Below are 25,225 nucleotides of genomic sequence, written 5' to 3'. Positions count from 1 at the left end.
GCGCAGGCCTGCTACGGCATCCTCAAAGTGCCCGAGGGCAGCTGGCTGTGCCGCACGTGCGCGCTCGGCCTGCGCCCCAAGTGCCTGCTGTGCCCCAAGAAGGGAGGCGCCATGAAGCCCACGCGGAGCGGCACCAAGTGGGTCCACGTCAGCTGCGCCCTCTGGATCCCCGAGGTAGGGCCGGAGCCCGGCGTGACGGRGAGCGGGGGAGAAGGAGCGCGGCTGGGACGGGCGCTAACCTGGTGCCATGAGGGCAGTGGAAAAGGCTAATCAGGAATGCAGCCACTTCCAGTGAGCTGTAAAGCCTGCCGGGATGGAGCRTCCCTAGGACGGGACTCGCGTTAGCTGTGGCAGCCCTAGTTTGGCTGCAAAAGGGCAAAGCAGGCAGCGCTCTTTATAGTGAGATCTGCTTTGTTTTCTAGACTGAAATTTGGAAGTGAGTTAAGGGAAGTTCAAGATGTAACAGAATTTTTACAGGTTCTAATAAACACATCTTGACACTCTCCAAAAATTTTAAATTGGTAGTGCTGAATTTGWAACTGTTTTGTTCCTGCACTGAAGACCTGAATCTTTTTAAAAGTACCGTTGGATTTTTGTTTCTTTATAAAGTGAAGAAATCAAAACACGCTGATTTGAAGGAAATATATCTTTTTATGAAGTTGCGTCCTGTTCAGTTAACTGCATGGTAGTCACTCTGTGTTCTTATGCTTCTTTCCTTTAGGTGAGCATTGGCAGCCCGGAAAAAATGGAACCTATTACGAAGGTTTCTCACATTCCCAGCAGTAGATGGGCGTTAGTGTGCAGCCTTTGTAATGAAAAAGTTGGGGCTTCAATACAGGTAATTCAGTAGCATCAGTATTTGTTTTTAGGGGTGCTTTTGCTTTGGCACTGTGCTCTTACTCTCTAGTAAAATGCTAGTCATAATAGCCAAGGGTTTGCAGGCTTGCCAACCACTGAACACTGTTTACTCGGGCGCTAGAACTGGCTGCTTGGTTAGTTCTAGCTTTGCATTTCTTATTTTAGACACAACCAGATGTTGGAACGTGTTGGTTGCGAGTGTAGCTGGGATTAAAGTGTTAAAGAGTTTTTTCTTCTGTTTCTGTGGGGTTTTGTTGCTGCAGCTTTTGCTATTCTGAGGGAAACATTTGACCTGTTAATACTGGGCTTTTTGAACAGCAGGCAGGTAAGTAGCCTGCCCAGGATCCAAGCAAGCCAAGAGCTGAGGAATTGACCCCCATTTCCTCCACTGGGGGTGGATAAAATGTGGGGGTTTGGGTGCGTTTTTAAGGAAGAGGAGCCCCCGGGTGTGACGTGCCCAGTAGAGGCAGCGTCGCTTTCTTGTTCTGAGGCCTCCTACTCGCTTTGTCCCAGCGATGTGCAGGGCTCAGGGCAGCAGGRCAGAGCAGAATCCTGGAGATTCCCRTTCTTTGGTAGCTCCGTAGCCTGCGCGTGCCAGGGAGCCACGTGCCGTGTTTCCCGCTCCAGGAGCTCTCCGTGCGCAGTAGACAAACAAGTCCTGCTCAGGTGCAGAGGCCGCAGGAAGGGCCTGTTCCCGGCCAGCTGCGCTCCCTGCACATCCAGTTGGATACGGAGGCAGTGGTTGGTTCTCCCCGGCATGTGGGAATTGCTGCTACTCCCAAAGCACGGAATTGATCCCACCGGAGCGTTTCCGGCTGGGCACAATGCTCATTGCTTTATTTTGTATGCGTAGCTGCAGCAGTCTGTTAGCTGTGAAGGACTTGGGCATCCTCTGCAGTGGAAAACCATTCAGTTTAAGCAATAACTTTGAGAGCAATTTTAAAATCTAGAGCGACTGAGAAAAAACACATGAGTTAGACCCCAGGTTTGTGCAAGGGGACCCAGGAGATGAGGCACAAGTTTGAACTTACTCCGGAACAAATGATGAGAGCAAGTGCAGGTGACCTACTCGGGTAAAGTGATATCATTGTCTAGGAAAAGACAATAAAGTGTAACGTGGTGTTTGTGCTAATGTCTTCCACCTTCCAAGGGCTGGAAATGCCTCAGCAAAATGGCCCTCGGAAGGCCCCTGGGGACAGCTGGGCAGGCACCGCTGCCTGGGTTTTACAGGGAGCAGGGAACAGGACTGCTAGGACTTGCCCTTAGCCTAGTGCTGCAGAATCCATGGTGGTTAGAGTGGAATTAGGATGCAAAAATTCCTAAAATCCTACACTTCTCAAAACTAAATGCCATCCATTTCCCCTTTTCCTCTGCTTGCTCAGAGCCATTTGATGAGGTTGCCAGAAAAAGTTGTAAACCAGCCATGCAGAGGGAGCGCCAGTGAAACCCATCAGTCTGTTTCCATTTAAAGGGATGTATAAAATAGTAAACGTTAAGTAAAGAAAATAAATCTGTCCACAGCATATAAATCTGTAAACATAATACCTCCTTGCAGACCTGTCCCCTTCCTCTTGGCAGCTCTGATGCAGCTGAGAGAAGCTGTTCTGTTCATTTCTGCAGCCCTCTTCAGAGGGGCGGCTGCACGAGTTTTCTGTGAACACGGAGGAGGAAGCTGCGGCTCGTGCTGCCGTCTCGCAGGAGCCGTGCGCGTCTCGGGGCCGGGAAGGACGGACAGGAGAAAAGCCCCGTTGGGGCCGCGAGGCCCCTGCCCCACTGGCAGAGTATCCTGCAGAGCTGCTCTCAATGCCGCAGCAGCAGCCAGGGAGCCCCGGCCTGCGGSGCGGCTGGGGCGGCACACGGGGCATCGCAGCCAGAGCAGCGTCTTGTGTAAACGTCCCGCTCAGCTGCTCGTGCCCTGCTTGGTAGYGAGAGAGGAAAGGGCAGAAGAGGCTTTTATTGGAAACAAAAGCAAACACCCCCGCCATGCAAACCCTGCTGCGTATATTGATGTTATTAAGGAAGGCTGATTGGCATCTCGGGCAGGGAAAGCCCAGCGCGCCTCCCTGTGCCGGCCGGCTGCTGAGTCAGCCCCAGCGGGAAAGCCCAGAGGAGAAGGACAGTTGGCAGCTTTGCAGGGTACTACATAAGAGTCCTAGCGTAGCAAATTCCTCCTGGAGGGTGGATGACTTGGATAAGGTGCAGTTTTGTTCCCTCCTAGTTAAGGTCAGCTACATTACTTTCCACTTTTCATTATTTGTACTGGGGACAGAAGTGTGAGTTGATAGAAATACGTGTATACATACATGTTGGTGTTGTGTGTGCAYGTATGTATGAACATGCTAGGAACATGTTTAAACCATGTTTATGCTAGGAACATATTTAAACCTTTAAATTTATTACTGGTAATAGTTATGACAGCATTTTGCAGGAGAAAATTAGTTATAATTGAAATCAAGTGTTAAATGAGCAGAGCTAGTGCCAGTCCATGAGGGTCTGATTTCGTTGGGGAGGATGAAAAATGGCAAAAAGAAAAAAAAAATGTGCGTTGCCCCTTCTCCCCCAGGTGACACAGAGCCCAGCAGCCGAGTCGCTCATCCCAGGGAGTCCCGGCCCCTYGGATCCCTGCAGGCAGCCCCGCTTCTTGTGCTTGGCTAATTCCGGTTTCATTTCCGTAGTGTTCGGTGAAGAACTGCAGAACAGCSTTTCACGTGACCTGCGCATTTGAGYGCGGCTTGGAGATGAAGACCATCCTGGCGGAGAACGACGAGGTCAAGTTCAAGTCGTACTGCCCCAAGCACAGCGCCGCCAAGCCGGCGCCGGAGGGGCCGCTCCTCGCCGAAAGCCCAGGCTGGGAGAACGGGAACGGGCTCCAGGAGGGCGCGCGTCCTGCCCACGTCGCCCCCTTCCACGGCAAGGAGCAGAACCACGAGGAGGCCCACAGGGTCAGCGTGCGCAAGCAGAAGCTCCAGCAGCTGGAGGACGAGTTCTACACGTTCGTTGAGTCCTCGGAAGTGGCTCAAGCGCTGCGGCTGCCCGAGGAGCCCGTGGGGTTCCTCTACCAGTACTGGAAGCTGAAGAGAAAAGCCAATTTCAACAAGCCCCTGATTACCCCAAAGAAGGACGAGGAGGACAATCTGGCCAAGCGAGAGCAGGATGTTCTGTTCAGGCGCCTGCAGCTCTTCACGCACCTCCGGCAGGACCTGGAGCGGGTAAGAGCGCGGCCCCGCRTGCGCTGCCGGCCGTGGCTGCCCGTGCAGGTCGCCTGGCTCCCTCCAGCCCACTTGGCCAGGGACACCTAGCTGAACTGGCACAGGGCAGGGTGGGCTAAACCCTTTGCACTTCTGCAGTGGCAGGTTAGGCCCCGGGGTTGGCAGCTCCTGGCTTGCAGTGTCCAGCCATTAGGTAGTCAGTGTCAGATCTGGGGTGGTGCTTCTGGTTGCTCTCTGGTGCTGCAGCCCACGGCAGGTAGCCCCTCTGCAGCTGCGAGGGCTTCCTTTGCTCCTACTTTCTGGTGCACGTGAAAAAAAATCTCTCAGTTTCTCTTGATTTGAGCCACTCTCAGGGAAAAACTGAACAAGAGGGAGTTTTTTTTTTTTTTCTTCAGTAGAGCTCTGATTTCTGTAAAAGTCRTCAATTTGATGCCTTCTAGGTACGTAACCTCACCTACATGGTAACCCGGAGGGAAAAAATCAAGCGGTCTGTTTGCAGAGTTCAGGAGCAGATATTTAATGCCTACGCCAAGCAGCTGGAGCAGGAGCGCGTTTCAGGTAGGCCTCGCTGCCGGCTCCGGCGCCGCACGCGCTGCCTGCGGCCCCGCCACCCTCTCCAGGGACAACAGGACCTCGCTTGGGCTCAGTGAAAGCTTGTGTGGGCCACCCTGCAGCAGCCTGGACGTGAGACTCTGGGGCAGCTCCAGCGGTGGCCACGTTGCCRTAGGAGGGCGTGCGTCTGCTCTCAGGCGCGGGCTCCTGGGGGCCCTGCTGGCTCTGATCCTTTCGGGTGTGAGTTTTGTGCKTAAGTTAATGACAGAGACATGTGAGTGCCACACGGCACCTCGTTGATTAGTGCGGCTTTGTTAGTGCTTATCATGTGTTTCTTTACCACCAYAGCTGGTAGTTTAAAGAAATGCATTTGGAAAGGACAGCAGGTGGAGGTTTTGAAACAAGATGGCTCTTCTTTCTGCCTCTTCTCAGTGGCAGTAGACTCATCTCTCTTCTCAGAGATGAAAAGACTYGAGGCTGGTCTCGTTAATCACTCGAAAGCCTTGAGGACCGATTTCAGAGAGATGCTTCCTGCTGCCCCTGCCCCAGCCTGGGCTTTAGTGCGTGAAGCAGCGCTGGGTACCCCCTGCCCGGGCTGCTGCTTAGGCAGGAGGAGCTCTTGGACAGGCCACCAACTGTCTCTAGATGCTGAAGGGCGCCCCATGGGCACCAAGAGGAGAGCTTGAAGGGGTGCAATTCAGCGCAGTGGGATATAACCAGGAGCAACAATTGCTTGGTTGTAACTTAATTTGTTTACATTTAGGTGTGCCTTGCTCATCTTCCTCAGTGGAAAGCGTGGTGTTGTTCAACAGCCCCTCCTTGGGCCCCGATGCCCCCAAGATAGAGGACTTGAAGTGGCACTCGGCCTTCTTCCGGAAGCAGCTGGGCACGTCCCTGGGGCACCCGGCGAGGAAGGCGCTGAGGAGCAGCAGCGGCGGCGGCGGCGGCGCGGGGCGGCGCGCGGGGCCCGCGGGCAAGGCGCTGCGGCCGCCCGGTACCCGYGTCCATGGGCCCCTGGCCGAGGCCCGGCTCGCCCCGGCACCTCCCAGCAACGGCCTCGTGGTGCCCGAGCACAGGAAGAGGCGAGACGATGGCRCCCCGGGCGAGGGCACGAGGGCCGAACTGAAGGAGAAGCCTCCCAAGCACAACCACAAAGCGCTGCGGCCCGCGGAGCTCTCGCAGAGGCACTCGGAGAACAAGCGGGCCCCCGGCCACGCGAGCGCTCGGACAGCGCCCGGCACGCGCAGGGATCTAGTGCCTAAATGCAACGGCGGCCTCGTCAGAATAACCCCCAACCAGACGGTGGTTAAAGTGCCTACGACGCCCACGAGCCCAGTGAAAAACTGGGGCGGTTTCCGAATTCCAAAGAAGGGGGAGCGGCAGGCGCGGGGCGAGAGCCCTGAGGCGCCCGGCCGCCGCGGCGCCGGCTACCCCTACCTGGCCRTGGGCCGCCTCTCGCCCAAGGACAGGGCCAGGAGCAAGGCCAGGCCCGACAGCGAGAACGACGGCTACGTCCCCGACGCCGAGATGAGCGACTCGGAGCCGGAGGTGGCCGAGAAGAAGTGCCGGCCGCCGCGGCTGAGCCCCAGCAGCGCGCTCGGCCGCAGCGCGGACATTATCCGGAGAAGCATCCTGGCTTCCTGACGGGAGCRCGCTCACCGGGGTGGCGCCCGCGAGCCGCCCCCGCGAGAGGTGTAGGTGGGAGGAGGGAGAGGTCTTAGACGTGGCTACAGACTGCCAGGGTGCACCCGTAATTCTTGAGCTGTATAAATATGTTTACATGCACTTCAAAGATAGTGTGGTTTTGCCCCTCCCAGCCCCTTTTGTGAGAAATCTGAGTCTTTAATTTGCCACTTCCCTGAGGAAGCAAAGAAATGACATCACTACTAAAATAGTGTTTGTGACAAACACTAAAGTGACTCTGAAAACTGCAGCAGGGGGTGGGCAGGGGAAGGTCGGCTGCAGGCATCCTTGTTTAGCTAAACAGCACTGAGGAGGTGGTGGTTGTTGTTTCCTTCCTCACCCTTCCAAAAAAGCACAAGCTGGTACTTAAACTAGAGTGTACGGAGCCAGAGGCGGCTGCTTAACCCTGTTAGAAGTGGTCACGCTCCTGGATGGTGGGGGGGGTCTTTGTCCCGTTGGCAGGTGTGTTTTGTTGCACTCAGTTTGCGCACGTGCAGCAGCCCGGGCCCTCCGCAAGCTCCAGTGTTTCCTGTCCATACACCTAGAGCCGCCAGCCGGGCTGGGAGCAGCCCTTGCACTGGAGAAGGGAAGGGCCCGGGGCTGCAGCTGGCTTGGAAAGCTCCACCCGAGCACCCCGGAGGCRGCTCCAGGCACTCGGTTCGGGAGCGCCTGCGCCCTGCGATAACCAGCTCGCTCCGCCGCTCCGAGTCTGGCGCCCGCCTCCTGGAGAGCAGCGATGAGTGAAGGAGAAAAAAAAATATCTAAGGCACTAGTGAGTGGGATTTCCCCAGCGCACCACGTATGCACTGATGGATGTACTGGGAAAGCCAGGCTTAGGACACTAAAGGGTTAAAGTGGAGGTAAATATATATTTTTAAAGAGAATAAAATGGAAAGGCAATAAATCGTGATTAGCTCTTTACATTCAAATGAAGAAAAGTTATTTCATTTTATTCTGGACTAGATTTGATGGAAGAGGGATCTCACATTCTAATTGCATACTTTTTTTTTTTTTTCCAAATAATTGCAAATGGCAATAACTAGTAAGCTATCAGCAATAATATTGACAGTTCACTAGGGTACTGTTTTATATCGAGGGGGTGTGTACCCACAGCCGTGGATTATGAGGAGCATGTGAGTTTGGGAATTCTGCATAGAGGTARGCAGTCGGGAATGTCCTAGTTGAAGGAAAGTTTAAGCCACAGTAAGTTACAGAGTGCAGGGGTGAGGCAGAGCCCTCCCGTGCCTGCTCTTATCACAGTTGTTTTGTAATGTTAGACCCTGTCTCCTGAGCAGGGAAAGTTTTCAAGTACAGCAGAACTCTGCCAGAACTGAGTCTTCCAGAGGATTCAATCAGAAAAAGGCTTCTTAACACCTTACCTTGCTATGCAAGTTATCACTTAACTGAGTATTTTGACAGAGGGCATCCCTGTCATGTTTTAAAACTTGGAAGTCTTAACCTTTTGATACTTTGTGGGATGCTGATGAAGAGAGGAAATTTTGTKTAACACAGTGTTCTTTTAAATAAACACCATTGTTGCTCCCAAGGAATTAGGTTAACCTCATGATTTGGCCAGACTGGAGTCTAGCAGGGCCTCTGCGAATCTGCGATTCTGTAGTCGTTCTTGGGATGAGTTAAAATAAATGACTTGATAGCAAGCAACAAGACAAAAGGCAAAAGGTAAATGCAGGTAGTTCTATTCAACATAGAGCAGCACATTCTAGACAAGCACTGTTAGTTTCTGCGAGAAGCTTGTGCCATGTAGGGAGTTGTTTGTGAAGCCATAGCTGGAATAATCTAAATTTGGATTCTAAATAAACATTTTGCCTCACCCCGTTGTGCAGGAGGTACCTGCTTGATTTGCACTACGACGCATGCCGGCGCCGCGCGGAACGAATGCCTTACCCGTTTGCTCCCCGCCGGGCAGCTCCGTGAGCTCTCATGGTCCCAGGGAGGCTCAAGCAGAACCAAAAAGCGCTTTCCCTGCCCCAGGCCCAGCTCCGTAGGTTGGTTTTGTCACCTGTGCTTGGTTGGTGTTGAGCAGAGAGGTGGCCTGAGCACAGCAGTGACAACACAAATCCACCCCCTCTGCCTTCTGACTGGGCTAGAACCTTTTGCTGGAATTGGTTTTCTCAATAAGCGTTACCTTTTCTCACGCAGACTGTCCAAGGGAACTGCGATTAGGCTCGGTGTATTATGTCAAACCGTAGGCTAGTTAAAACTTCTGTCAAGTTGCCTGGAATGCCAGTTGCTAGGTTATCAACTCACACAAAGCTAAATGAAGGGTTATACGTGTCGTGTATAAATCTTAATTTCAGAAATTTGAAAGAAAAAATTGTCATTACATTTGTAAAACCTTGTACAGAAGATTTTTCACTATGTGCCTAGCTTTGGTGTCCATTCAGCTAAAATTAATTAAGAAAAGGTGCATGAAGAGAAACAGAAATAAAAAGTATATGTAGAGATGACTATTTTATATTACATGGCCCAATCCTGTATTTATTTTCCCCCTTTTTTGAAGTATTTATAAAGACCTAGTTGAAGACAGCTGTATTTTTTGTTAAAATATTCAGTAGAATTGTGCCTTTTTGTCTGTATGTGAATAAATGCTGTACATTTTTGCAACAGGTTTGTTGCAGTGTTTTAGAATGCACACTACTCCCTCTGTCCGGATTTCTGCATAAACACTTCCTGCCATGATTTGAACTGCCTTCCTGGTTAAAACAAGGATTTGATTTGGATATTTCATTTGGATCACTACAGGTATCAAAAAAAAAAAAAAAAAAAAAAAATATGTATATACATACATATACAAAAGTATATATGCATATGTGAAGCCTCTGAAAAGAGCCTCTGAAAGAGGCCTCTGAAAAGAGGCAGCAGAATGGACATTTAATTTCAAAAAAAAAAAAAAAAAAAAAAAAAAAAAAAAAAAAAAAAAAGGGGGTTTATCAGAGGATGAAGAAGGGGCCTCGTTACTGCCAGCCAAGCCTCTGGAAGCAGCAGGACGGCACACGAAGGTGTCTCCTGCCCTCCTCAAGGAGATGCTGCTCACCTCTTCGGTGCGTGGTGGCCTTCCAGTGTTCACGCTCTTCGTACATCCCCCAGAGAAGCAAAGGAGCTTTCTTGGTCACAGGTGCTCCGGATTCTATGTTTTTGGGTCACCATCTCACTTTGAATTCTGGCAGAACACCACTGGTTCCTGCGCAAGAGCTACAGCAACGGCTGAAACCAATCTTCCCGTCAGTAAGAAGCAAGCGAGCCTTTCCTGTGCCCCTGGAAGCCAAGAAGAGCTGCCCGAATCCCGCCGCTCAGAACCGGGCACCGCGGAGCTCCCGGCCGGGCTCGGCATCACGGTGCCAGCGCCTCTCCCCGGGGCGGCCCACGGAGGAGCCCTCTCCCTGCGCACTGTGCAAGAGGAAACAGGCTGCTGGGTACTCGCCGCCAGCTGGCTGCGTTGGTGCATATCTATCTATCTATCTATCTATCTACACACACACATACACACAGTTGGTTAAGATCTCGCTGCGGCAGGTGTGTGGAGCTCCAGAACTGTTCCTATGAAAATCCTTGCGTAAAATCACCTAGCAGAATGTTCTCTGTTACAAATTACACTGGATATGTCAAACTGGGAAAGCACTGGGAAAAAGGGATGTGAAAATACAGGAGACAGTAACTTTCCTTACGCAGTTAAAGACACAAACTACACCCTTCATGTTTAGAAAGGACAAGAAATGACATTACCTAAAACTGGGAGCACTTCAAAATTTGACAAAACAGAGGACAGTCTTGACTTCAAAATCATTTAGCTGGAGTTCCTCRTCTGTTAAAGAGACCCCCTGTTCCAAGAGGATCCCCACCTTCTGGAATCTGCAGTATTGGAGCACGCTGCTTCCGAGCACCCAAAAGCCGCAGCTTTTTCCAGACTCTGCAAGCTGAAGTAATGGCTACCTCCAGTTGCCATTCCCAGACACGTACCAACCAGAGAGATCAACACAAATGTAAAAATAGTAACTAGGAGGAAAAAGCACAACCGAGAAAGGATTATGGTCCTTAGAAAGTAGCTCTGTGAATAACCATAGCAACACTTGATTTATTAACACTTTTCCAAGGGCATCAGAACAAGCTGAGCGGAATCCTTACAAACCGAAGAGACAAGGGAGGCATTTCCCAGTTACCACCCCGCCTGTCACAGCAGCAACACGCTGACACTTGTGACATAATCAGCATCTTATAAATGATTTCAGCACCCCTCACAAAGTAGCGTCAGAATGTTCACTGGCTCTTTGAAAGAGAAGAAAAAAGTACAAATTACACACGAGTAAAGTTATTTACTAATATACTGGTATCTAGACCACATGGTTCTCGGCATTGGTGATTTTCACCGCAGACGGCTATACTGCAGCTCTGCATCGGCCTGGTGGGGCTGCCACGCAGAAGGCCCCTAACTACCTCACTTTGCAGTGACCCTCCTGGCTTCACCGTGCATGGAGATAACGGCAGCTCCATCCAGCCCTGCTTGCTTACCTGAATACAATAGAAAACGTCGCTCAAATCTTACAAATCTCACTATGCATTTGCCTTTAATGCTCCAATATGGAGATTCTGTGGCGATCTTCTCAACGCCAACGTGATGTGAGTGAACAATGCCCATGTACTTAAGTATTTTCCAGCTCTTGCAGGGAAGCAGCCGCCTTCTTGTGCGCAGTTATCACGCTGAGCTGTAATCAAAAACAAGCAGATCCCTTTTTTATAGAAAAATCCTTGAATAAAAAGACCTGAATATTAGTAAATCTTCAACAGAGAAATATTACTGAAGAGATGGAGCAGGCCTTGACAAGTGAGAATTTAGGTTACACAACAGTTTCCTGGTGGTTATTGCTTTTAACTTGTCTAAGGTCCCAAAGAATCACAAATGATAAAAAAACAGACTACCAGGAGTACAGTTAAAAGACATCTACATGCACACAAATGCACGTATTTTAAAATTGCAAAACTGATAATTCACTTACAATGGTGAGGCTTCACTGAAGTACTGTTATCTTAGCATAAGCTCACATTCACAGTCATGAACAAGCACTGGTAATTCAAACATTTTTTTTCATACCCAAACACTGCACGAGAYGACTTTTCTCAAGCCCTCACACGTCCTGCCCCTAATCCTGCAGAAGAGCCCCCAGCATCTGTTGTGTGTCGCTTTGGCAGCAGCTGTGGCTGCTGCTGGAGCTTTGCACGCAGTCCTAACGCACAGAGCTGCCACCTGAGCATCCAGGTTGGCATTTTCTGCTAGTTTCTAGTTTTGCTGCCAAGCTTAGTACAAGTGAAGAGGTCAACTACCCTTGCGAGACTGCGGYTGTAACTGGTGCAGCTCCTCTGCATGTGCCACAAGGATGACCAGCAGCTCTCAAATCGCTTCCATGGGAGAAGGAACAACTGAATGTCCATTCCCTCAGCTAGGGCATGGAAAGGGGAAAAGCCACTGCCCTGGTGCCAGCCCCATCGCTCCGGCAGAACTGTGCGAGGGGAGCAAGCAGCACCGGTCCCTCTCTGGCAGGGTGCTGCTCTTCAGCTGTAAGTCATCAGGCACGCAGGCACGAGGGAAGGTCAACGGGCTCTATGACAGCGATGGTGAAGTCCTTCTATTCTGTATTGCATTTAAAATTACAATGAAACTGGATAATATAACAATTCAGTAAAGCAGCCCTGCACCTACAGATTAAGAAACCGGTGACGTGTTACCACCCTGCACACAAGGAGCCCTGTATCCACATGGGTCTTCCCTCAGCGAAGAGAGTGGGAAGACTTGCCCTGTCCGCATTGGGATGGGCAGGCCCCGCTGCAGCCCTTTCCCCAGCACGGGCAGCGGGACCTGGGGAAAGGGCGAGTGGAGACAGGGCAGCAGGAAACGCCCCACGTCGCTGCAGAGGCCACGTCAGCCACGCCAGGCAGTTCCCACACCCGGACAGCCACATGGCTCCTACAGCCCCATCAGATCTGCTGCGACCCTCCCAAGGAGACCCATGAGGAGCAGGTAACTACTGATGCTTTCAGGAACAGCAAGCACTCTTCTCCTATGGGCAGCGACACCGTGAATTTATGCCCTTGAAAGCTGACGTGACCACCCTGCTTTGGGCAGGGTAATGTCTCAGAAACACGAGAAGTAACAGATCCCCACAACCAACAAACTTGCCTCTCTGCCCAGCAGAGAATTGCGCTGCCCAGCAGCTCCTGCCCCCAGCTGAGCGCCCGTCAGGGTCCCCGTGCGCTGGGACGGGCGGGCGCCCGCGCAGCCTCTGCTCCCCGCAGGGCGCCGCGGCGCACGGCAGCCGAGGCCAACCGCAGCAAGCTCAAAAAGGCCCTCCTATGGGTAAGCAGGAGCTGGAAGCCCGTGAGCGTTACAGCTCTGAACTTCATTTGACACATTTGAAAAAGAGCTTCCCCCTCTCTCTGCTAACTTGCTATCATTTTGGAATACGTACAAGATTATAAACCTTCATTTTGAACCATGCAAGTTTAATTCACATCCAGTTTGTTTCCCTAAACAGATCTATGTCATTCAAGCATCCTGTTGGAAGAAGATTTAGTATTTAATTGAATTTGCATCACTTTGGGGATGACACATTCGAAACACAAGCTTGCACAAGTTATGTTAGTAATTCTGCACATAAACGACCACTCTGCCTTGGGGAAGATATAAAGTCATCTTTTTTCCCCACAATGTTCAAAGGGRTTTTTGTTTCCTTGTGAAAATAACATGCTGTTTTGTACCTTTTGAGATGCTGTAGCTGCCCTCTGCTCTGCCTGGCTTAGTCGTCTTTGAAGCCTATTGATGTATTCTCGATATTCCATCATTAATTTTTCATCCTGTGTAAATGAAATACCTCATTACAAACGGGAAGTTCTCTTTCTCGGCTCCGTATGCACCGCAGTGAGAAGGCTGGCAGCAACAGGCACTTAGGAAGTGCAGCTGTTCACCTCCTAGAGGAAGAGGCTGACGACAGGCTAGTGACACATGAGAGAGAATTTCTGCATCAAATGCACAAACTGAAGTTGACGAGACCATACCACTTTTGCAGTTACAGTAATCTTCAGAGGAAGTTTTTACTTCACCGTCTTTAATTAAGATGCCTAAAAGCTGACATTTTAATTCAGGTAATTTAATTTACACAGTCTTACCATATAATTGTTTTAGTTATTCTCAAAGTAAAAAAGTATACAAAATAATACAAAAGATAATCTTTTGGTTCATATTTTCTCTTCTGTTCATCAAAGAATAGGTATAAAATCTTTCTTAATCGTCTTTTACTTGAATGGAAGTTTCCTCCTATCAGCCTCCTTTTGTCCTCTAAATAATACAGCACAACAACAACAAAAACAATGCATAAGGAGTTATCCTAAATAGAATTAGGTATTATTCCTGATTTATGAGGCAAACTGACAGGAGAACTATTCTCTAAAGTGACCATTAATTATTAAAAAAATGTGCATTCCAAGACAACCCTGCCTTTAATCTTTAATGGATGATGCTCTTATCTATATACATATACACACAAAAAGGAATCGTAAATTCTACGACCCATGTAGAATACGAAAAATTTTACTTCTCTGCGTGTRTTACATTATACGTATAGCAACGCCTCCTCCTCCCTTTCAGAAGTGTCCATACAAACCAATAAGTGTCCTCAGAAAGGATTTCTGAATTGCCTAAAGTTGCAGTATTAATAATTATGAAAGATCTCTCCTTTACGCTATAATTTCAGAATAAAGTTAACTCGTATTCCCGTTCCATTGGAACATGTCAGTCTGCAGGAACAGAGTGGGTTTTTCAAGCAACAACCGTTCCTTCAAAAATATTTAAGTTCTTATCAACTAGCAACGTAACTCACCTAAAAAAGTTTCTGGTAAGATCCTAATGTGGGGATGCCTCAGGGTGTAGCAGAAAGCTGTTGTCATGTTATTTGTTATCTTACCTCAATAGCCTTCTCATTTGCTATTTCCAGCTGAGAAAGGAGCTCTTGGGTGCGAAGTTTCTGTTGGCTCAGTTCACTTCTGTTGAACAGAAACAAAGCTGCTGGTGAGCACACAGTAGTGCATCAGCTACCCACGTATTATCTCATAGGGACCTCCCCAAAGCAGTGCAGGTCCTTATGGTGCATTTACTTAYAAGATTGCTCTTGATATAATCGTTTCAAAAGCACTGCTGCTTTCACCTCTTAAAAATACGTGTTCAAAATGAGTGGCACAGAAATGAGATGTGCRTGTTAAAATCAAAAATAAACTGGACTTTGCCAAGAATATTCGATATTTTACAAGTATATTTTCTGCTGTTCATTATCTTATTTTATAAGCATGTTATTAAGTGCTGTTAAGTTATAAACACAAACTGTATTTGCAGTGCATTCAATTTTTAGATTAGTCATCTCATTAATGGCCTAGAGCCAGAGTTCAGTGTGGACATTTCTGAAGACACTTTGAAAAAAATCACTCTAAATCACTCTAATCACTCTAAAATCACTCTAAACTTTGTAACACAATCAACAACACAACACTTCAAGATAAAAAAGAAAACATATCAGCTTCTTCAAAAGCACTTTTTTCACTTTTGGATTTCTTTCTAGTGATGCTAACCTAATTTGTGCAGTACTGAAGACACCAAATATCTGGGTTAAGATGGACATCTTTGAGCTGGTCCACAAAGGAACCAGTTCTGGCCTTCTGCTAACAGTGAGCCACCAAAGAAGACGGGTGAAGAAGATGGAGAAGAAAATCTCTGAACTTTGGTCATTTTGGACAGAGGAAGCTGCAAAACCAAACAGGCAGCTACAAGATTGTTGTCTATCAGCCTGTCTCCCGACCGGATATCGTTAAGGACAGCTCACCATCTTTTGAGTAGCTGCCATAAAAATGACATGCATAAAGCAGGTAGTTACACCATGTTAAACAATTAAAACTAATATTCATATTCCACATTAATACTTGTTTTAAATGGAGTAAGTGTTAGAGATGGATTAAAACGGCAAGATGGAGACACTATGTTAATACTTAACACTATTTTTGCAGTTTGTCCTCTAGAATCAATCTCAAGCATCAAGATAAAGCACTTCCAGTTTGGGAATCCCAACAAACAAACAGATTTTGAATGCAGTCTTCAAGTTCTGGCTTATGAACAGTTTTATTAGCAAATTGACTTGAACATTCTTCTTCACCATGAAATTTCATGCAGTTCATTTTATATGTGTAAGATAAGAACACACCTTCTCAAACTCCCTAGTAAACTATTCAAGTTACTGCTTACAACATGCAGACTGCTTATGTTTCACTACGCTAATAAAATACAACTTTGACTAATTTCTGACAAATGACCTTTATTGCAATGATATCTTAAGTAATGTCATCTGTCCAAGTAGAGTCATTTTCTAAATTCCAAATCCTTAACAAGTCAYGGGAAACGATGCATCTCCCCTGCTCAGCTAAGGCACAGAATGAGCGTCCTCAGCAGCAGCATGGACCATAAGCAGTTTACATTCTCTTGTGCAGCTGTTTATCAACAAACTGCTTTGAAATGTCACRCTGAGCCCGTGTCCAAAGGACAGAGCTGAACCCTGCAAGCCGAGGGAAACACTGCAGCTCCTGGTCTGGAAGGCTGATCTGCTTGACTGGTAGCCCTCCCCCCAACACTCATTATGAGGCTCTAATAAGAGGTAGCCCAAACTTGCAAGTAATCCAACCAGTCTCTGCTCCATGTTGTCTCTGTTAAATGAGCAGGAAACAAAAGGGGAGCGTTCAGGATTTTGGCAGTCGGGTGATAAATCTGCCAGCTGTAGCGAGTACTTTCTGCTAAACTCTCAGATGACAAATACAGTGAGTGCCAGATGTTTTTGCAGTTGAATTATACCAGACCATGCTTCAGTTGCTCGCAGTAATTATGGATTTGCTATACTGCTGGTACCTGCAGCTCTCTCTCATCCTGCTAATATTTTTGCTTTAATGAGCATTTTAAAATAAGCAGCCATGGCTGCCAAACATTACAGAAGCGCAGCCAAGAATAATAATGGTTCAGAGCTGGAGGAAATGTGTTCAGCTTAAGATGCTGGGYAATTCACTCCATGTACTGTACAGCGTGCAGGGAGAAGGCAGACCTGGCCAACGCTGCACACACAGGCACAGAAAAGGTCATTCTTCAGAGGCAGATTCTTTTCAATTAGAGCAAAGTCAAACCTCAAGATTCCTATAAAGGCACAGAGCTACAAATGACTCAGGGACTCCAACTATGACACATAAATGCTTCAGAAGCAGAAAGTGCAACAAAGACATTGGGAATTGCTGCAATCAAATGAGAACAATGTTTAGAATTAAACACACTATGCACAGTATTAAAAAATAGTTTAAAAAAATATGGCAAGAATTTCACTTTATCAATAGAAGCAATTATAATTCAAGTGTTTTTTTTTTTAATCAAGCCATTCAGTAGCACTTATTTGATCAAATGTAATAGGCTGTGTTACAGTAAATGTATTTGATTTTTTTCCAAAAAGTTATATTTCAGTATTAGACAATAGTAACAGATGGTTAGGAATATGAATTTACTAACATATCCAGATAGTTATTAGTATTTATCCTACTATTGTTTTTCATGTGAATCCAGATTTTCAAGTTAGGCTACCTCAAATGCATTCTTTCATTAATTTCCAAAGTACTTACCTTCTTTAAGCCAATGTCTACAAAATCCTTATTGAGTGCCATTTGTTTTGCAGATTCAGTTTATATTTTTAGAGCAGAGCAAACTTGTGCATACCTGTTGCTGCCCCTGCACACAGGCTCTTGATAAGGCCTTTACTGAGCAGTCATGCACACTTCTAAGCAAGCAAGGTAATAGTCACAGCAAAGTTGACAGGCTTAACAAGGCCTTTCCGTGGGTGCCCCTGTTWGCTAATTCAGTACCAAACTTTTCTTTTGAATCCTGCTGTGATCCCTGATCCAACCAGAATCCTGTTGGACCTGGTCTCGGGCTCGTTCGCAGACGAGGATTCTGGCAAGGGATCCTGTGCAGCCACTGACTATCTGCCAGACTCTGCTTCCTCCGATTCCTTCCCTCGCTCTCAGGAGCAGAACATAGAGATCTAAAAAAAATACTAATATGCTACTTAGAAGAGATTAACCACCTATCAGCACTTGTATTACAACCTTGTTTTATTCACTTGTTTAGTCTAGTTAGCCTATATATGACCAGTCAGGGTCCATTATTGGGTTTTACATAATAAATTAACCACTGGTCCTTATTTTTAAGTTTGCACACAGAGTCTTCCATTCACATTTCCTTTTAGTAAATGCTGGTAGATTTGATTATCCTGTTTTTGTTTAAATTCTGTTGTCATAACTTTTGCCATCTCTCTCGCTCTTTCTCCTCTGGTTTTCATTCTTTGCTGAGCTTTGTTTACTTCCAGTTCCCATATTTCCTGGCTATTTCTTTCGTACAGGTGACTGTGCTTTTTATCACTGCTATCATATGTTTTTCTCTCCTTAAGTCTGAAGAATTACAGACTTTTATATGCAATGCTATATGGTAACAGTGATCGTTCTAGCCAACATTCACCCCGAAAAACATGGTCCTAACATTTGCTTCTCTAAATTCTGCTACTTCTAGAAAATTAAGAACGCTTAAAAACACGTGTGTGTAGCCCTCAATCCTRTCGCACGGAGCTTCTAATAAATGAAGGCAAGAAATGCAAGAAGTGAATCATTTGATACCATTATTTTACCCTAGATGTCAAAGGTATTTCTCATGAAATACCACACATGCTTGTGGAAAAGTGATACTGAAGATCAAACTATTCTTTTTAACCATTAAACCAAACTCCAATTTAGTTATTTAAATTTTACCTGACAGGACTTAAAAGCTCTTTAGAAGTCTCTGTAAGTTGAGATAGATAAAAAAGTTGTACATACATAAACATTTTCAGACAAAAAAAAAGCCTCAACCTTCAACCTTGGAACAACTCATCTTGAAACAAATGAGAAATACATTAATTTCCCTAACTGTTCTATAACTGTTAATATTTGCTACATTGTTCATAAGCTCACTATGTCTAATTTCACTTCATGTGAGTGTCATTAGAATTTAAAGAAATTCTAAAATTCGCTCCATAAAAAGTCAAAAGAAATTTTTTACAGCCTGCAAAACCATTTAGCCATTGGCAGGAATAGAGAGCACAAACGCTGGCCAGGAGCTTAGTCACGCTGCCAAGAGCAATGTCTTGATTTGGAAGCATGACCTATGTTGCAAGAATCACTGCCCTTAACTGCCTTCCAGGTTGGCTTTGGGCACAAGTGTASAGAAGGCAGCCCAGTTCTCTGCCCTTGCCCAAGGCCACAGGGAGCTCTGTTATCAATAAAGACTTTCAAAAACGTGCAGCCTCTTAGGATGCTGCCCCGGGAAGAAAATTCTTGTCATGAAGGAAGTCTGCGTTATGCTGTCATGAAGAGAAGGATGGAATTCAGTCCACAAGCATTCAGAGCACTGCCCCTGTTTCACCAAGCTTATTTTTGGCTTTTTAATTCCAAGTTCAGCTGTACAGGCAAAGATTATTACACAACTTGAAATCAGAGACACAAACCAAAGTGTCCAAGAAGGCACATATTAATTTTAAGTGAAAACTTTGAACATACTTTTAGGTTCATTTTTTTCCCTGAACTAAGAAATGACCRTGTGATTTTAGAATAATAATTRTCAATTTGTTCTTCTGTTACAGGCTACAAAAGTTACTTACTGAATTTTGAAACTAAAAATCAGCTAATGTTCACTGATGTTGCTTCACTTCTTGCAATATGTAATGGATGTTTCCTTTATGTRTATGCATTACAGCTCACTAACAAAACGCTGCAGACTGAAAAGATGACAAATGAACCCTACAGAATATGGAAAGCGAGCAGCTGCTGGTGGGAGGTGAGCAAAAGAGCTGCAATGTTTCAAACACTTTCACATGGAAAATGGAAGTAATGGGGAGAGACCAGAAAAAAGCAGGAACAGGTCATGAATTTTASGCAGAGGAATGGGAAACACCTAGACTAACAAACGGAGCAGTGACTCAGTGCTTATGAGAAGGGCACTAAGGGCCAACTGCTGGTGAAATTCAATATAAAATGCTTTGATTATGTAAACCACCTCCCTGCTATATACGAGTAAGACCCCCAAAAGCAGTTTATAACTCCATGAAAAATATACACTTACAAAGGACATTACTGTGCTGCAAGAGTAATAATTATTAAAAACTGAAATSCTGCTTTATGTCACCAACTGAAAAAAATGCATTGCATTTATCAAATAGTAAATTCATTAAGTCCCACAGAACATCTCAGTCTAATCAAAATTTTCTAAAAAATCATGATACACTGGTATATGTCAAGTGTTTGTATCTAAACCAAATGAACAGGCAGGTATCTTCATCGAGGCTCACAGTGTTGCTGCCCTGTCAGGCCAAGATTAAGGAAAACATTAGCTTTTCCTTACAGATGTCTCACTCACTAGTCCTCTGAGGAACATGTGAAACGTCTGTACACAGGAAAAGTATTCCCTGTACAGCCATTTAGCCAAATGACTGCAACTAGCCATTTACCTGGACCTAACTATTATGCTAACTAATATCAAGAGGATTTTCCAATGAAGCTGGTAATTCTGTAGATGGTGCTTACCCAGCATCACTCTACTATCTAGTGGTCTTGCTCATATCTCTGTGATAAACCTAGGAATTCAGTGGCCACAAAATTATTTTGCTTTTTAAATATAAGTTATCAACACTATTATGCTTCACAGCAAAACAAGAAGTGAACTGGCATCTGTATTTGTACTTGAAGTATTTACTCAAAATATTACTGCTTAAAATATTATATTACTGCTTAAAATATTATATTTTAAAGGAAATATATGGTAATTACTCATTCTTAATGTCAGCAAGGACTTGGCAGTGAGTAACTACTATTGAGTAGCTACTGGAGCTAATCTTTATACCAGCCTTATGCTAGAAAATGCAGAATGCATTCTGAATTCACAAAGGTGTCTGACAAACTTCTATTCTTAGTTTCTATACAATGTGTATAAATATCATCTGCAAAAGCATCTTAAAAAGTAACTGACGTGGCTTTCATACTTGCACCAAAATATCAACCAGAGAGAGTGAGAATCACGTGGACTTGGTGTAGACTTCCCACTTCTCACATGAACATCTTCTATTCATCAGGCAGTATTTTCTGATGAAAAAGCTACTGCGCTACTAAATGGGAAGCTAAATCACTGGTGGGCTTTTCAGCTGACGCTACATAGGCAGTCTCTCACACAAATAAGGACACTGACAAAATTTGCTACCCATTTTTCATGCAGATTCACAAAACAAACTGCCTTTGTGTCTGTTAGATTTTCCATGTCAGCACTTTGTTGCAGATAAAAAACATCTAAAGCTTCTGGCCCACTATAACAACATTTTAACACTCACCATAAAAGTCTTAAGAAGGAAAGCAGCTGTTACACAGAAAATTTCCATTGCGTTGGAAGTCTGCAGTTTTTCTCTCTTAATCAGAAGTTGCTSAACTACATTCAGCATCTCAGTTACAAACCTAGATGCTCAACTGCAGTAATTTTTTTTTTTCCTAAAAATAAACCAACTTTAGCTTTCTGGCAGAAGTTTACCAGCTTAAATTTACCTAAGCATGTAACACAACTAAGTGCTTTTCTTCTTTAGTTAGGAAAAGATGTTAAAAAAGCATCAGTAAGACTCAACTAATTACATACAGTGAAACTACACTACTAAACCAGGAAGAGAATAAGCACAGTTAGCAATGTCTCAAGCAAAGACCAGGTGCCTTTGCCTCCATAGAGAGAAAGTCTGTTACTCGGCCTCCTACGTGTGCCAAGCAGCAGCACCCAGCTGGCCAAAACAACAGCTTATACTGGGCTGTTACCTGGTACTGTGGCTGTTACCCGTCAGTGAAACATAAGACATGCAACAGGTAGGGGAAACAGTACCTGAACAAGAAAGACACTGCAAATTTACTGTACACAGGTAATTTTTTATAGTTTAATGCTGATTATAGCTTATTATAGGTTTTTTTTTTTTTTTAATAGTTTCTAATGCTGAAACATGGCCCTGAGAAACTATACCAAGATGAAAGTAGGATGTCACATATGTGCGTTGTGTTAATCAGTGTGGATTAGTAATATACTGGAAACTCCACTGTAAACCTTATTCCTCCAAACCTGTTGATGCCTGTTTGTCGCAGGCACTACAGCTGCTTGCATTCCCCAGTATCTAGGAATTATAGGTAACCTGGGTGAGATGCCCTTCTTGTTATACCCTCTCAAAACAGAAACTATTCTTACGTATTATGCTGAGAATACGTGTGTCTGTCAGCTACCTGCCAACATGTACAAATTAACAACGAAGTAAAGCTTCTATCTTTGCTTARGGCAATCAGGCAGCTCATTTGTATCCTCTTTTATGTCACCGAGTATTCAGAAGAGATGAACCTCCCAAAAGCAACTTTTTCTCAATCTGGAGATTTATTTCACAATTGATTTTACAGAAACTGTTCTGAATGGCCATAAGTACAAAAACTTTCATAATTAAAGACTAAAATTTCCTAAAACTGAACATGCTCTGTTTTAGAAAAGGAATTTAAGAGTATTTCATTTACTTTTTGTAATTACAAGGTGTCACAACAAGTGCCGCAWCATTTCCTTCTGGAACGACCTCAGTTTCAGCTGGAGTCACATCCTCTGGCCAGGATGGTTTGCTCTCCACTGCTTTTCACCACAGCTGTACTGTTGTACCAAATGGTAGCCAAAAGCATAACACCTTCCAGAAGGAAAAAAAAGGTTGCACTTACTTTAGCTTATTGATCCTGACTTCTGTAGTATCAGTAAGATTTTTTGTTTCCTCTTTCCACCGATTTGTTGCTTTTTGCTGAGCTACTAAGAGACGTCTCAGCTCAGCGGTGGATTTCTGACTGCTGTCCTGCATTTCTTGAAGTCGAGCTTCATACCCATGTTCTTTCACAGAATGCTCGTGTTCCATGGTGCTTACCTGGAAAAAAATACAAACATGATACAGTCAAGTTGATTACTTTTTTTTTAAACACTCGAGTGAGATGTAAAACAATTTGCTGTAAGCACGCAACATACAATAATTAAACCTGTAACGATRTGCTCAAACAGACACAAGTTCCCAAAGCCAATTTAAGCAAATAGAACAACTGACAATAAAGGATAATGAGCTGGGTGACCTTACTTTGGTAAATAATCTTTATCCTTCTCCCTTGTGTTTCCTCCACAGAAACACATCCTTTCTTTTTCATCTGGTAAAAATGTGTTAAGATTTTCTTAACTGCATCTAAAATCCTGTCTGATAGAATGGACAATGACCTGGTACATACGTTATAACCTCTAAAATATCCTTTATGAGACTCYCAGCCTTTGTTTTACACTGTTTGCTCAAAGGGTTGTGGAGCTGGAACAAGACTTCCTATTGACATTTAACTATTTTTCCCTTGGTTGACAGCTTTGGTACTTTGTGGTAAAGAAGATAGTAACTGGATTTGAGATGGTTCCCATTGGGAGTGGCTAGTAAGACCACGTCCGAGGTCTTCCTCATTGTGGTAGGTTCTTACATCTCCTTACATTCCTAGAGCTAAGAGCAGGGGGAAAGCACCAGCAAATACCTTGGCTTTATATATTAAGAAATCATGTCAAGCATCAAAACTGTCATTCCCTTCCAAAGTCAAAGGTACCTTGATCTGTTGAGTTTAGCTGTTAATGCATTCAGTCTGTTCAGGAGCATTTAATGGAACATCTTAAAAAAAAGAAAATCCTTTCTGAGCTAAGTATCTTGCTTGCACCTATCGATCCAAAAGCCTGTACAGTTTGAACAGAATTGATCCTACTGTTCAGGTCCAGACCCCATGTTTGGTAGCTACACTGTTGAAATATTTATCAGCGAAGCACTGCTGTGATAACATGGTGGACACAAAAGTAAAGGAACAAAAGCAGCATGAAGCCTCTGGACTGAAAGGCCGACAGAGATTTGTAATTTGGGTCGTCTTCTTAAGTAGCACTTAATGCACACTAAAGTACGATTTAATTAACAGCGGATGAGCTACCAAATAGATCCTCAGAACATACAGTGTTATAACAAAGCAAAGATACAAAGCAGCCAACAAGAAGCGTGACTTAAGCTTACTTTCATTTTTTCACAGGAATGCTTACTAAGCAAAAAATACTTTTATGCTAAAATAAAATTAGAACCTAAACAATACCATTATTTTAGCTTTTTGTTGAGCTTCCACGGCCAGTTTTCTTAAGCCCTCCATTTCTTTTTGCAGTTGTTCATTCTCTTGTTGAAGTTTTAGCCTTTGTTCRCTGACAAAGCCACTCTTCTCTCTTTCGGAATCCAGAATGCTTTGCAATTTACAGATCATTTCCTGGAGATGAGATTTCTCTTCTTCAGAGCTGAAAAGAGAAGAAAAGTCTTGTCTGAAGATTTATTCAACATTTGACTCCATTCTGTGTTTTTCTAGGGTTATTTTGCTGCAATTGTGATGGTCTGAAGAAGAGGAAGCCAAAATTTGTAGGTAGCAACAAAATCTTAACAGAGTAATTTCAACAGTCCTAGAGAAAATATACTAGGACAAAGAGATCTTTGGAATGACCCAGTACCGCTGTTCTCTTGTTTCTTCCTGAATTTCTAGTTTATTATTATTAYGAAACATTTATACACTCAGATATTACAATGGGCTTTACAGCTGGGAGTATGTACAAGTCAGCAAAGACCTTTAGCGAGGGCATTTATAAAACAATCTAATATTGAAGCAAACCCAGTGAAATGCCAACATGAAGCAGCARATTTTAATTTTTATAGAATTTCCACATTCCCAACTGGGTATTGCTCTAGGGAAGAGGCAGAATTTATGATTCTAACTGAAAGTTCTAGACACTCTTACACATCTCATGCTAAAAACAATCTAGTCTAACAATGTGTAGCRTATTATATTTTTACTGTTATATTATTTGAATTGCAGTAATGTCTATGAGGCCTGAAGACAGACTTGAACTTCACTATGGTACATGACATACCATGTTGTGTGAGGACTAGGACATASCACACCGTAAATGAATTTATAAAGTAATAATTTCTCTGAATATATTATAGAGAGTAACTTTCCCTGGTAGATAAGAGTATTTAAAAATGCAGTAAGATTTCAAAAAATAAAATTTGTTTTTCATTCCTTGGTAAAACAAGTAAAATCTTAGATTCTACCATGTGTTATTCTCTTTTAACATTTTTAAAATGATTTGTAACTGCCCTTGCTTAAGAAGTGCAGAAATAGGGTAACTTACTACTATTCCTGCTRCTGGTTAAAAATACCTAGTGGAAACTTAACACAATCAGCAAGAGACTTTAGATCAGGCAGAAATAGCTTCATTAAATAAGGACTTGGAGACATCCATTACTTACTTCATTTCCAGTTGCTTCAATTTGTTCTGTGCTGTCTGTAGGCTGAGCTGCAGGTCACCTTTTGTACATTCTGCAAGTAGGTATTTTTGATGCAGTTGCTCCAGTTTTCTACTGTCAGATTCATGTCCTCTGTCTTCCCGATAAATCTGAAGAATAAGCTTAGATGTGAGATGGTCCCTACCTTACACCGGCGAGTGACACTGCAGCGCTGATAATAAGGCTACTCCTCATTGTGTCCTATTTTCCAGTGATCTAAAACAAAATTATATTTCTGTCGATGCTCCATCCTGCTGCTACCGGGTAAGAAGTTTTCAGAGTTCAAAGATTCAGTTAGTTTTTTTGTGCATTGAGCTTAAGTTGATTYGGGACATTCACCTACATTCTTCGGCATCACATCATGCATCTCTTTTTACCTTTTACACT

At 44.6% G+C, this 25,225-nt stretch overlaps 2 protein-coding genes across 2 annotated transcripts in view; one reads left to right on the top strand and one right to left on the bottom strand.

Moving 5' to 3' along the window:
* The window catches only part of JADE1 (jade family PHD finger 1), a 32,204-nt gene extending 23,408 nt beyond the window's left edge, over positions 1-8,796 (top strand). The window contains exons 7-11 of the mRNA XM_026051959.1: positions 7-174; positions 722-838; positions 3,534-4,067; positions 4,508-4,625; positions 5,383-8,796. Coding sequence (XP_025907744.1) covers positions 7-174; positions 722-838; positions 3,534-4,067; positions 4,508-4,625; positions 5,383-6,263 — 1,818 coding nt within the window. The 3' untranslated portion in view covers positions 6,264-8,796. The remainder of the gene's footprint in view (positions 1-6; positions 175-721; positions 839-3,533; positions 4,068-4,507; positions 4,626-5,382) is intronic.
* Positions 8,797-10,411: 1,615 nt separating this feature from the next.
* The window catches only part of SCLT1 (sodium channel and clathrin linker 1), a 33,662-nt gene continuing 18,848 nt past the window's right edge, over positions 10,412-25,225 (bottom strand). The window contains exons 16-21 of the mRNA XM_026051983.1: positions 24,803-24,948; positions 23,604-23,796; positions 22,179-22,375; positions 14,273-14,351; positions 13,071-13,166; positions 10,412-11,023 (exon numbers count right to left, since the gene is read on the bottom strand). Coding sequence (XP_025907768.1) covers positions 10,961-11,023; positions 13,071-13,166; positions 14,273-14,351; positions 22,179-22,375; positions 23,604-23,796; positions 24,803-24,948 — 774 coding nt within the window. The 3' untranslated portion in view covers positions 10,412-10,960. The remainder of the gene's footprint in view (positions 11,024-13,070; positions 13,167-14,272; positions 14,352-22,178; positions 22,376-23,603; positions 23,797-24,802; positions 24,949-25,225) is intronic.

Source organism: Nothoprocta perdicaria, unplaced genomic scaffold (genome assembly GCF_003342845.1).
Source record: "Nothoprocta perdicaria isolate Ctin4 unplaced genomic scaffold, notPer1 scaffold_81, whole genome shotgun sequence".
Classification (NCBI taxonomy): Eukaryota; Metazoa; Chordata; class Aves; order Tinamiformes; family Tinamidae; genus Nothoprocta; species Nothoprocta perdicaria.
The sequence above is the reverse complement of the archived record's forward strand: the minus strand, read 5'-3'. Positions and strand labels throughout refer to the sequence as shown.